Below are 13,893 nucleotides of genomic sequence, written 5' to 3' on the forward strand. Positions count from 1 at the left end.
GGACACAATACCTTTATTTTATTTATTTTTTGTATGTGATGCTGAGGATCGAACCCAGGGCCTCGCACGTGCTAGACGAGTGCTCTACCGATGAGCCACAATCCCAGCCCCTGTGATGTCTTTTTTCTGAAAGAGACTACTTAGTGGCACAAAAATAGCAAACTCCTGCTTAGTAATAATATTTCTTTCAGTTGAATTCAATTCCAAAAATATGTATATAAGAAAATCATTGTGGCTAAGGGTTAAGCAAAGATTGCTTAGATATAACACTTAAAGCACAACTCAATAAAAAAAATAAAACAAATAAATTGAGCTGGGTGTGGTAGTACATACCTGTAATCCCAGCAACTCAGGACACAGAGACAAGACCAACAGGAGTTCAAGGCCACCTTGCATAATTTAGCAAGATCCTGTCTCAAAATAAAAAACAAAAAAGGGCTGGGATATAGCTCAGTGATAGAGGGCTGCTGAGTTCTATCCCCAGAACCAGGGGGAAAAACAGATTTCATCAAATTAAGAACTTCTCTTCAAAAGATACTATGTAATCCCAGCTACTCAGGAGACAGATGAAAGAGGATCATAAATTTAAGGCCAGCCTGGGTAATTTAGCAAGACCCTGTCTTAAAAACAAAAGGGGGCTGGGGATGTAACTCAATGATAGAGAGTCCCTGGGTTCAATCCTTAGTACTTCAAAAAGGAAAAATAAATAAATAAATAAAGATACTATGTTAAGAAAATGATAAAACAAGCAACAGACTGGGAGAAAACACATCTGATAAAAGACTCATATCCAGGGCTGGGGATGTAGCTCAGTGGTAAAGAGTGGGCCTAATATGCAGGAGGCCTTGAGTTCAATCCCCAACATTGCAAAAATAAAAGAAAACAAACAAAATAGGACTTGTATCTTGCCTTTCCCTAGTGACTAATGATGTTAAACAGCTTTTCTTTTTCTTTTTTTTTTTTCCCAGTACTGAGGATTGAACCCATGAGCACTTTATCACTGAGCTACATTTCCACTTCTTTTTAAATTTGTTAGTTGTAGATGAACACAATACCTTTATATTTTTTTTTTCTTTGTTTTATTTATTTATATATGGTGCTGAGGATTGAACCCAGGGCCTCACACGTGCTAGGCGAGTGCTCTACCGCTGAGCCACAACCCCAGCCCCTTTTATATTTTTATGTGGTGCTGAGGATCAAACCCAGCGCCTCCTCTGTGTTAGGCAAGCACTCCAGCCCTGAGATACAACCCCAGCCCCATCTCCTCCAGTCCTTTTTAATTTTTATTTTTTAATTGTTGATGAACCTTTATCTTATTCATTTATTTATATGTAGTGCTATGAATCGAACCCAATGCCTCACACATGCAAGGCAAGCATTCTACCACTAAGCCACAACCCCAGTCCCTCCTCCAGTCCTTTTTAATTTTTGAGACAGGGTCTCACTAAGTTGCTTAGGGCCTTGCAAAGCTGCTGAGGTGGCCTCGAACTTGCAATCCTCACTTTTCAGCCTCTCTAGTCACTGGGATTATAGATGTGAGCTACTGCCCAGTATGTAGTGCAGCTTCCATAGGCTTATTTGCAATCTGTCTGTTCAAATCTTTTGTGCATTTTTAAACTTGCATCTAGACTCAAGGCCTGTGATCACCCAGAACAAAGATGCTTGAACTCATGCCCAGTCTAGTTTCTCAGAATACAAAAACGAATTTCAACAAGTTAATTTCGGGATGGGCATTACTCTAGAACTGATAATCTCATGTAAAACTGAAAGTTTCCTCTTCTATAATTTTCAAAATGTAGGTGTTTAAAATGAAATTATCAAATTTAGATTCAAGTAGGTCCCAGCTGGCACAGCAAAAGCAGGGGTACAAATTTCGAAGCACTTAGTCTGAAAAGTTTGACAGATTCCATGAGCATATAAAGTGAAACCTTATGTACCTGGGGGAGTAAAAAGTATAATGAGGGAGAGATTTCACACTAGAGAGGTCCACGTTTCTAGCAAAGTCACCTCTACCTTAAGGAACTGAACCGCAGCTAGTAACTAACACTTTCTAAGCAACTGGTGTTTAGTACTTTCCTGGCAAGGTACTAAGGGTTTCATAAAAAAACACCTCACTTAATCCTCCCAAAAGCTCTAGGATGATTATAGTTTTAAATTAAGTCCATAACTGGGTGCAGTGATGTACAACTGTAATCCCAGTAACTTGAGTTCAAAGCTAGCCTCAGCAACTTAGTGAGACACTGTCTCAAAATAAAAAATAAAAAGGGTTGGGGATGTGGCTCAATAGTTAAGTGCCCCTGGGTTCAATTCCCAGAACCAAAAAATAAAAATAAGTCCATAAATTATTTGCTTTTCTTCCTTTCAAGAGGTGGAGTCTAATTCCCCTCCCCTTGAATGTGGGCTTCTAATGAATGGAATAAAGCAAAATGATAGTATACAAGTTTAGAGGCTGGGTCGTAAACGGTTCTGGGTCCTTCCTCACTTAATCACTCATTCTGAGGGAAGTTGGCTGCCATGTGAAGACAGTCAAGCAGCCTACAGAGAAGGGGCTCATGTGGCCCAAAATGTAGCTTCCCATCAAGACCCAGCAAAGAACTGAGGCCCTCTGCCGAGAGCAATGTGAATAAGCCATCTTAGAAGCAGATTTTCTAGCCAAAGTAAAGCCTTCAGATGGTTATAGAAACATGAGAGACTTTGCATGAGACAGGCTCGCTAAGCTGCTCCTAAATTCCTGACACACAAAACTGTAAGATAATAAATGTTATTAGGTCCTTAAGTTTGGGAAAATGTGTGATGTAACAACACATTTCATTAGTTTTCCCATGAGAAAACTGAAGTTCAAAGAAGTTCAGCAACTTGCCAATGGTCAAAGTTTATAACATCTATGGCATTAAGTTCAAACCCAAGAACTTTGACCCCCAAGATCCATATTTATTCAGCACAAACTAAATCATTATTCATTGGGAGCAACCAAAACATCATACATATTTTAAACAAAAAAATGTGTGTGGGGTGGGAGGCGGAAATCAAACCCAGAACCTCATGCATGTCAGGCAAGCACTTTACCACTGACCTACATGCCCAGTCCCCCACCATTTTTTTTTTTTTAATTTAACTCGGCCCTACTAGCATTATTGTAAGGTAATTCAATTTAACCTGACAAACCTCAAATTCAGAAACTTACCCACCATGATAAAGTTTCCACATTTAGATACACATGCTGATGACTCAATCCGATCTCCCAAAGTCTGTTCCCATCTCACCTTCCCAGAATAAAGATCAACTGCCTTCATTCTGTGAGAATGAGAGCCAATGTACACAGTTGCAGAAGACTTATCAACAGCTGGTATTATAACCAGAGGGGAAGCATCTACACATTTGCCTGTGTCCGACTTCCACCGAACACGTAACTCCAGTTTTTCAGCCCCTATCACAGGTTTCCCCTCTTCACAAACTTTTGCAACATAGGATGGATCTTCTGACTTCCCAAATATAGCTGAAGGACTTAAGCATTTCAAATTCTCAATATTGGTCTGTATAGTAAAGTCAGAAGAACACGCTGAAGGGTAATGTCCTAACATAGTTATATAATCAGACAAAATCTGACTCCCTCTGCTCAGTGCAATAAAGGCATTTATCTCACTGTCATAATTTAAAGGTAGGAGAGACTTCTGATATAAAGATTTTCCACTGGCTTCCTCCTGATTAGTGTCACTGAGTTTCCTCTTTGTGGCATAACTCTTGCTGAATGTCTTGTCTTCATCTGGAAACACTGTTTGAAGAATGTGATTGTAAATTTCTAAAATGGAACTGCTGAGAATAATTTCCAGAAGGCCAGGTACTGATGCACCAACAAGTTCCTCAATCTCATTAAGAAGCCGTATGGACTTTAAGGAATCTCCACCACTATTTAAGAAGAGCGATTCATCAGGAACCTTCAAAAGATCTTCTGAGAGACTCAGAACAGACTAGAGTGAGAGAAGGAAGAAATATGGTAAAAGCCCCAAACCAAAAGATTCCATTACTTACAAGTAAGATACAAAGATCACAGTATCTATATTGAAGATATAGACCTAAAGATACACTAAGATTGAACTGGGTTCAATCCCCAGTACTTTAAAAAACAAAAATTTCTTTAAACAGAAACACAGGTTGTTACTAAAGTTGTTCTGGACTAATAACATAATTCTAAATGTAAATTAGTCAAGACAGGCCTCATCTACCTACACCCTAACTACCTTCTTCCAATACATTTCAAGGTGGGAAATTTGTCTAAGAGACTAACTTTTATTTTTATATAAATTGAATACATATTACCTGACTTGTGGACATTGATAACATTCCTAGAAAATTTTTTCAGATTTATCAGGATGCTACATTCCCTAAAATGAACTCTTTATAATAATAAACTTGTATTTTAAAAGTTGTACCTTCCATAAAAACTGTAATTTTTCCCAAAGCTCCTCTTTTCCATTGAGTTTCTTCTCAGGCTTTGAATTCATGTAGTCTAAATATATCTTGTTTAACTCAGAAACATCAATTTTGCCTTAATATAAAAGAGAAATAATATATTTTAAAATAATATTTAAAATTTACCCTCAGGGCCAAGTGTTGTTCAGTGGTAGAGTGCACGCTTACATGTGTAAGGCTCTGGGTTTGATCCCCAATACCACAAATGAATAAATAAAATTTTGTCTCAAAGATATTTTATATCTTCATTAGTCATGCATAATTTTCATTACATAGAAATCATATAGTTTGTAAAAGATAATTAATTCTTAAGAAAATAGTCCAATGCTACAAAGAATGTAGTAATAGCCAAGAGCAAAGGAGCTAAATATTTATGTAATTTAAAGAGCTAAAAGAAATAGTACTGTTAAGTGAGGAATTATTACATTTTGAAGTATACAGTAAATAAAAATTGAGAAGGTAATATAATATGAACAATAGGAGCATATTTTAAAGACAGTGCTAGGCAGAATTTTAATACTATTTAATGGTTGATTTCATATGTCAATTTGAGTGGGTCACAGGATGCCCAATTAAACACTATATCTGGTGTCTATAACAGTATTTCCGATTGAGATTAAGGAGTCAGTGGACTCAGGAAAGAAGACTGCCCCACCTCCAAGTGTTGGTTATTATCCAATCCCTAGAAGTCCTGAACAAAACAAAAGACAGAAGAAGGAGCCTGTTTAAGCTGGGATATCTTGTCTTCTACTGCCCTGTGGGGTCTGTATCATTTTGAGGACTATAAATTCAGTGTGAATTATACCATTAGCTTTCCTGGGTCTCCAGGTTGCAGAAAGAGCATGGGATTTCTCAGCCTCTATAAGCACATGAGACAATTTCTTATAATAAATCTCCTTTTTATATATATTTATCTAAAAATCAGTCCTGTGTCTCTAGAGAATCCTGATTAATACAAGCACAAACTAGCAAAGCGATTTTGGGAAAATTAGCTCACCTCTTTTAATCTTATTTTCCTCAGCTATAAATGGGAATAATATCACCTACCCACAGGATTTTCTGAAAATGGGTTAATTATACAAAGTATTTAACAGAGGTTCTACTACAATAAATGCTAGTATCATTTATCATAATAGAGATTTATGTGGCAACTAACTAGTATGAATACACTTAGTATTATCTGTCATCATTGAATATAGCTGCTTTAAATTATTTTACCATGAGACGTAAATGGCAGAGTATCAATCAGCACAATCTCGTCCGGGATTGCATGATTTGGAAGATATTTCTGCAGTTCTTTAAAGATGTAATCCTTCACTAAATCATCTTTGGACACTATGAAGAGAATTAATTTTTCCTGATTATACCATGTAACTGCACAAGATTCCACTTGCTGAAGTTCTTCAGCAACCTATAAGAGAATATTCCAATTTGCCAATGAAGACATTTAAAAATGAACTTTGATGCTCTAATTTTTTATGTCTGAAATCAGTACAGTGGCCAGGCACAGATACACACCTGTAATCCCAGCAACTCGGGAGGCTGAGGCAGGAGGATTACAAATTCAAACCAGCCTCAGCAACTTAGCAAGACACTGTCTCAAAAAAAAAATTTTTAAAAATTAAAAAAGTAAAAAGGGCTGGGGATATGGCTCAACATCTAAAGCACTCTAGGTTCAATCACTGATTAAAAAAAAAAAAAAAAAAGTACAGCTGAATTAAATTCTGGAATATCCTAGAGATCTTTTTAAAAAACTGTGCTGGGGGTGGTAGGACACACCTATAATCCCAGCAGCTCAGGAGGCTGATGCAGGAGAATCGTGAGTTCAAAGCCAGCTTCAGCAAAAGTGAGGCACTAAGCAATTCAGTGAGACCCTGTCTCTAAATACAAAATAGGCTGGGGACATGCTCAGTGGTCAAGTGCCCCTGAGTTCAAGCCCCAGTACCAAAAAAAAAAAAAAAAAAAATTGTCCTAAAGCAAATAAATTTACTTTCACAGATCTCAAAACCCATTCTGTCACTAATTTAAAAAATAATCACTTCCAGGCACAGTGGCACATGCCTATATTTTTAATTCCAGTGACTTGGGAGGATGAAGCAAGAGGATCACAAGTTCAAGATCAGTCTCAGCAACTTAGTGAGACCCTATCTCAAAATAAAAAATAAAAATGGCCAGGGATATAGCTCAGTGGTAGAGTGCCTCTGGGTTCAATCCTTAGTTCTAAAAAAAAAAAAAAAAAAACTCTATTTAATTACGCTGGGAATAAAAGGCATACTGAATATTTAGTGTGATTCATCACCAACACAAAAATCTCAGACAAAAATAATTGATAAAAGAACCTGGTATAGAAAATTGGTGGTAATCACCTCCAATACCTACATGTATTAATAGATAGTTAATATTTAAATAGCTATACCTGCTGCAGAAGCTCGATGTTAAGACGTTTACCATGGCGTTTGATCTGACTGTCCTTTCGTCCCAAGAAAAACATCTCTCCATCTTTCACAGTCACAAAGTCTCCTGTGGCTCGCATTGTGCCAAGAGGTACTGTTATTTCATCATCAACAAAACACACTCTGTTTTTGCCACCTTCCAAAGATATAAACACCAATGTCATAAAAATGCATGGAAAATATATTTTAAAACCATGAACTTAACTACAACTTCAAACTCAGTTACTAACACTCAAAATTTGAACATTTATATTAAAAGGGGGCTCACTTTTAAATAATGCCAGATAAAATTAGACCTAACTTCAGGCCAGGTATGGTGGCGCACACCTGTAATCCCACTGGCTCAGGAGGCAGGAGGATCGGGAGTTTAGCAAAAGCAAGGTGCTTAGCAACTCAGTGAGACCCTGTCTCTAAATAAAATACAAAATGGGGCTTGGAATGGGTCTCAGTGGTTGAGTGCCTGTGAGTTCAATCCCCAGTACCAAAAAAAAAAAAAAAAATTTAGACATAAAAAGCTTATTTGTAAAAATGTTATTTTTAAAAATTCTATAATAATCATTAAATATTATTTTTATATAACAGTCCAAGTTAGTTTCTAAATTAATTAGAGTATTAGACAATGTATATAATTATGGCAACATGAAATATTTCATGATTGAGAATGAGACTGAAAATTACAACTGAAAAGCACATTAGACATTATAAAAATCAAGAGTAAGATAAACACATTAGTTGTTCTTCCTGAAAAAAAAAAAAAATTATTGCCAATCAACAAATGTAAAAGAACCTAAAAATACTTGGCCACTGCCTTCTTGAATTGTGAATCCATTTGTATCTCTGACTTCAACTACAGTTCCAAGCAGAGGAAATCCCAGTTGTATAGGCAAATCACATCTAGGAAAAACAAACCCAAAGTAGATTTAAAATTTTACACTTGAAAAGAATATGTCCTCGTGTATTTAAATCACACTACACCAAATAAAGAAAAAAAGGAAGTTTATTATAAATCAAAGATTTCCAATAGGAAATGGTTACGTGGAAATGTTGTCACGTATATTGTTCATTATAATTTAGTCACAAAAAGTTCTAGCAGGATCTCAGCACCAGTTATAATAAGGATTCCTAACTTAAAATAGTAGGTAAATAGGGTTTCTAAAATTTTTACTCCTGTGCCTATCAAAATACAGTTAGCAGGGGGTGGGCATATAGCTCAGGGGTAGAGTATATGTTTGGCATTCGAGGCCCTGGGTTCAATCACAAGCACCAACCAACCCCAAACCCAACCTCCCCCAAAATTCAAAAACACCAACAACAAAAACCCCACTCATGGCACTAAAATCCTGAAAAAAAACACAATTTCCTCTCTGGAATAATTAAAATCCTTACTTCAAAGTAGAGTTAAGAATCTTCTCTGGAATCCTATAAGTGGTCGCCCAACTTGATACCTCTGTGACACCATAAATGTTGAATATCTGTGTTTTATTGCCTTCTCCTCTCCAGCTTTTGAGAACAGTCAATGATGGGAATGCTTCCCCACCGAGGGCTAACACCCGAAGAGAAGTACTAGATGATAAAACAGTTGACTTAATAAGCTGAGATCCAAATCTTCTAAGCAATGTTGGCGTTGCCTGCAGATACATTAAAATAATTTCTGTCTACTCACTTCTTGAGAAGGTAAACACTGTAATAATTAATTCACAGCAATGCATTTGAAGTTCACAGCCATAAAATTATTGCTCATTGATTTATGGATCATTTTCTTCACTGTGCCCTCAATAATAGAAGGGCCAAGGGTCTCTCTTGGGCCTTTTTTTTTTTTTTTTTGTACCAGGGATTGAACCACTGAGCCACATCCCCCAGCCCTACTTTTTGTACTTTATATTTAGAGACAGGGTCTCACTGAGTTGCTTAACGCCTTGGCATTGCTGAGGCTGGTTCTGAACTCTAGATCCTCTAGTCTCAGCCTCCTGAGCTGCTATGATTACTCTGTAAATACATATCAAATGGCAAATCATATTTAGAAAACGACTGATGTATGCATCATCTTTTTTTATGAGGACAGGGATTATGCTTTAGGAAAAAAGGTATGCAAAAATATTAGTTGTTTCATTATATAGTTTATAAAAAAGATTTAAAGTTAAAATGATAAATGTGTTTACTAATTTTAGTAGTCTTCCCTTCTTCATCCTGATCTACCCCTAGGATTTTCTATAATATCATGTCATCTGTGTATGAAGAGTTTTATTTCCTCCTATCCAATGTAGGTGACTTTAATTCTTTTCTTCTCTTTCTCCCTCTTCCTCCTTTTCTTCCTTTTCTTTTTATCTTATTGTGTTGGCTAGAACTGCCAAAACAATGCTGAAAAGTGGTAAAAGCAAATACCTTTGCCTTGTTCTAAATCTTAAGATGAGAGCATTCAGAGTTTCATCAGCTGTAGTTTGGTTTTTGCATGGGGGGGGGGGGTATTGGGAATTGGACTCCAGGCCTCTTGCTTGCTAGGCAGGTGCTCTACCACTGAGGTATGTCCCCAGTCCTAGTTGTTTTTTTTAACAATAGATGCCCTTTATGATTTGAGGAAAAGTTTCCTTCAATTCAAAGTTTGTTTAAAGATTTTTTTTTTTTTTTGGTGCTGGGGATTAAACTCAGGGGCACTCAACCACTGAGCCACATCCCAAGCCCTATTTTGTATTTTATTTAGAGACAGAGTTTCACTGAGTTGCTTAGCACTTTGCAGTTTCTGAGGCTGGCTTTGAACTTGCGATCCACCTACCTCAGCCTCCTGAGCTACTGGAATTACAGGTTCACCATACCTGGCTTGAAAAAATTTTTTAAAAATATATTTCCTTAGGAAAGGTAGCAGAATACAACAGTCATTAATATGGTATTATGTAAAAATGTGGATGTGTAACCGATGTGATTCTGCAACTTGTATTTGGGGTAAAAATGGGAGCTGATAACCCATTTGAATCAAATGTATGGAAGATGATATGCCATGAGCTTTGCAATGTTTTGAACAACCAATAAAAAAAAATATTTAAAAAAAAAATATATATATATATATATTTCCTTTTAATCATAGGTTTTAAATCTTGCCAAACACATTTTTCTGCATTTATTAAGATAAGCATGTGCTTTTTTGTCCATTGCTCTTCATGTAATGTGTATCATCATAAGTCAAATACATTTGAGATAAATTCTACTTTAGAGGAAACACACTAGTCCAAAAAAAATTCAAAATATTAAATTTTGTCTTTGGAGCAGAAATTTATCATCCTTCTCTCTTATTACACTAGATAAAAACATGATATGCTAAAATCCTAACATCCATGGAATAAAATTAGGAAGTAGCACCTTTGGAAGGTGATTTGGCCACACAGGCAGAGCATTCTTGAATGAAATATATGCTGACAAAAGAAGCCCAAGAAGGGCTGGACACAGAATAATCACAGCAGCTCAGGAGGCTAAGACAGGAGGATCTAGAGTTCAAAACCAGCCTCAGCAAAGCCAAGGCACTAAACAACTCAGTGAGACCCTGTCTCTAAATATAAAGTACAAAAAATAGGGCTGGGGGATGTGGCTCAGTGTTTCAATCCCTGGCACCAAAAAAAAAAAAAAGAGGCCCAAGAGAGACCCTTGGCCCTTCCATCATGTGAGGACCCAGTTAAGAAAATGATCCATGAATCAATGAGCAGGCCCTCACTTAAAACTCAATCTGCTGGGGCCTGATCCTGGGCTTCCCAGATCCCAAAACTATGATAAATAAATTTCTGTTATTTATAAGCTACCCAGTTTATGGTGTTTTGTTATAACAATTCATATAATCTGAGACACATACATACCAGGAACTATGCTATTCTCATTTAATTTACATACCATATGAAATTAATATTTCTATTTATGGATTAAACAGTTTCATAGCAGCTAAACACTTAAGATATCATGATATGTACATAATTTTGTTAATTCTCTCTTTAACCATTTACAATGTAATATCTTTAGGTTTGTGTACCATATACTTCCCAAGTACACATTTGAAAAGCATTTTAGAAGGCCAAACTTCAAAAATGCTTTTAGAGGTTATTGTAAATGCACTGATATAAAAATTTTAAAAATTTAAATCCCTAAGTCAATTATAATTTACTTATGTTAGCTTTTGATACACTTAAATTTTAAGATAGGAGATATCCCATAGCATGTCCAAAAGATTTGAATCAAATTCCTTTAGTTATTATATAGTAAGCACCAAATCCACAATAAAATAATTTTCTTGATAGAATTAACTGATTTTTAAATTTTTAAATAAATAAATGACATCATAAAGGGATAGTACTTGGTAATCTAACTTGATTATCATTAATCTATTGCAAAGAACTAAAGAAATATAAAATTTCCCTAAAACATTTAAAATATTAAATAATAAAAACCAAAACACTTCATTTGCTCCTAAAATGTACCTGCAGAACAGTCACTCTGTGATGGGAAAAGAGAACCTCAGCTAATTTTGATGAGAGCACTTTGACAGAAGGTGGTATGATAAGCAGAGAGGCACCACTTGATAGAGCCACAAACATTTCCACAACGGAAGGATCAAAGGTCAGAGGTGAAGCCAGAAACAAAACATCATCTTGCGTGATGTCAAAAAGTACCCTAAGGCAAAACAGAAGGTAGTCATAAGAATGTCTAACATTTTGTAAACACAGACTCTAAAAAAATAATTATGATGATTAAGTTTCTGAATGTTGTGCAATTTTATTCTTCCTTTAGATTAACAAAAATAGTGCTATTAATTCTGGAAATCCTTTTTATAAAAGGATTAAAGTCAGTTTAAAGCAATATTCATTTTTTTATTAGATATATTTTATCATCAGTTATGGCTTTCTTTTTTGCTGATACCAAGAACTGAACCGAGGGGCACTTAACCAATGAGCCATATCCCTCACTGGCTTTGTAACTTGGATCTTCCTGCCTCAGCCTTCCAAATTGCTGGGATTACAGGTGTGCCCCACTGCACCTGTCCTTATGATGGTTTTCTGATATATTAACTTGGATAGACAGAACTGTAGTTCCCAGAATTGCCTTTCTAGCATGCTTCTCCTTAGGGTGAGAGAGATGAAGAACAGCAGGGTGGCAGCTGCCACTTGGCAGCACACACACTCCTCCCAGTTATTCAATCAAACCCTAATCTAGGGCTGGGATTGTAGCTCAGTAGAAAAGCACTCGCCTAGCATGTGAGAGGTGCTGGGTTCGAACCTCCGCACGACATAAAAATAAACAAATAAAATAAAGGTATTGTGTCCAACTACAACTAAAAAAATATTTTAAAAAACCCTAATCTTGGCTGGGGTTGTGGCTCAGTGGTAGAGTGCATGCCTCATACGCATGAGGCCCTGGGTTCTCAGCACCATATAAAAACAAATGAATAAAAAATAAATATATGTGTCCATGTACAACTAAAAAAATTTATATATAAAAAAAAGAATCTAATCGAGTCGTGTGTGTGTGTGTGTGTGTGTGTGTGTGTGGTGTGTATTGGAATTGATGGGTACTTTACCATTGAGATACATCCCATTTTTTATTTTTTCATTTTTCATTTTGTGATAGGTCTCACGAAGTTGCTGAGGCTGACTCTAAACTTGATATTCTCCTGCCCTAGCTTCTAAACCACTGGGATTACAGGTGTGCAACTGGCCTAATCTAAAAGCTTTAATCAGCCTCTTTTATCAATTAGGAGATTATGTCGAATTGGTTGGATATAATCAATTGAGACCTTTATTAGAAGGGTGAGCCCTTTTCTGAAGAGCCCAGAGACACCAGCTGGGTCTGCAATAAACTTCCTTCTGCCTGAGTTCTTTTCTGACTAGCCTGTTGTTAATCTGATGCCCCTGGGGTTCCAGCCTGCTCCTGATCATCCTTTCCTGACTGCCTGCCTATGGACTTTTGCCTGCTCCCACAACTGTGTAAGCCAATTCCTTGTTTTAACCCTAATATATCCTCCTGGGTTTATTCTAGTAGAAATCATATTCTGAGATAGTTTTTTCAATGATGCTTAATAGAGACCCTTAACTCCCTTTCCCCACTATTTGGCATTTTCCTCACAGGATCTAAACAGAGAGTAGAACAAGAATATATGGTTAGGATATTACAGGGCATGGAAAGTCAGCATTGAACCTATGGCACAGAAAACCCACTGTATCTAAAAGCAGAGATAACCTTAAAACACATGAGCTTTGGGGACATACCTCATATCTAAACCATAACAGATGTATTCAATATAAGAAAACCTGAAAAAAAGAAGAGATTTTGAAGGAGGAAAGAAGAAAATGTGGAATGGAAGGAATGTTTGAACTTACTATTTGTGATACTGTGATGGTTGTCTAATACACTGGTTCTTAATTTTCCAACCACAATATGAAGCACATATGGTTGTATGAGGACACACTCAGAGTCCTGAAGTTGTTATGTTATTTCTTTAAGCAGAAGACATTTGAGAGTCAACAAATCAAGAAGAAACCTTCAGCCAGGCACAGTGGCACACACTTGTAATCCCAGCAGCTTGGGAGGCTAAGGCAGGAGGACCGAGAGTTCAAAGCCAGCCTCAGCAATGGCAAGGTGCTAAGCAACTCAGTGAGATCATGTCTCTAAATAAAATACAAAATAGGGCTGGGGATGTGGCTCAGTGGTCAAGTTCCCCTGAGTTCAACCCTGGCACCCCCCCAAAAAGAGAAGAAACCTTCATGAAGCTTCCTTTTTCTGACTAAAAGCAGAAACTTCTGAGAAATGAGGCTGCAGTAAAATACCTCCTCAGGGTGACTTTTCCTCCTAGGAAGACCAAGGAAAAGCCTATCATAAATCCCTTCCCCCAGGGGAAGTTTTTGGCCATGAAGGAGACAGGAAGGCTCTTTTTACTCAGTATAGCATCATCACAATCTTTCTCATCTCCTGTTTGTGTTTCTGAACCTATTTGTCTTTA

The 13,893-nt window shown here is 36.7% G+C and overlaps 1 protein-coding gene across 9 annotated transcripts in view; it reads right to left on the bottom strand.

The window, feature by feature from the left end:
• The window catches only part of Aasdh (aminoadipate-semialdehyde dehydrogenase), a 30,264-nt gene that overhangs the window by 7,479 nt on the left and 8,892 nt on the right, over positions 1-13,893 (bottom strand). For 6 of the 9 annotated variants that reach the window (XR_013092161.1, XR_013092160.2, XM_076864599.2 and 3 more), the window contains 7 exons: positions 11,378-11,570; positions 8,310-8,551; positions 7,711-7,817; positions 6,887-7,059; positions 5,689-5,881; positions 4,431-4,546; positions 3,185-3,968 (listed from right to left, as the gene is read on the bottom strand). Coding sequence is in view for 7 of the 9 variants with exons in the window: in XM_076864599.2 (XP_076720714.1) it covers positions 3,185-3,968; positions 4,431-4,546; positions 5,689-5,881; positions 6,887-7,059; positions 7,711-7,817; positions 8,310-8,551; positions 11,378-11,570 (1,808 nt within the window). In the remaining 2 variants the exon portion in view is untranslated. Of the gene's footprint in view, positions 1-3,184; positions 3,969-4,430; positions 4,547-5,688; positions 5,882-6,886; positions 7,060-7,710; positions 7,818-8,309; positions 8,575-11,377; positions 11,571-13,273; positions 13,462-13,893 lie in introns of those variants that run through there. The other 3 variants (XM_076864603.2, XM_076864604.2, XM_076864605.2) reach the window with 3 other exon arrangements.

Source organism: Callospermophilus lateralis, chromosome 8 (assembly GCF_048772815.1).
Source record: "Callospermophilus lateralis isolate mCalLat2 chromosome 8, mCalLat2.hap1, whole genome shotgun sequence".
NCBI classification, from domain to species: domain Eukaryota; kingdom Metazoa; phylum Chordata; class Mammalia; order Rodentia; family Sciuridae; genus Callospermophilus; species Callospermophilus lateralis.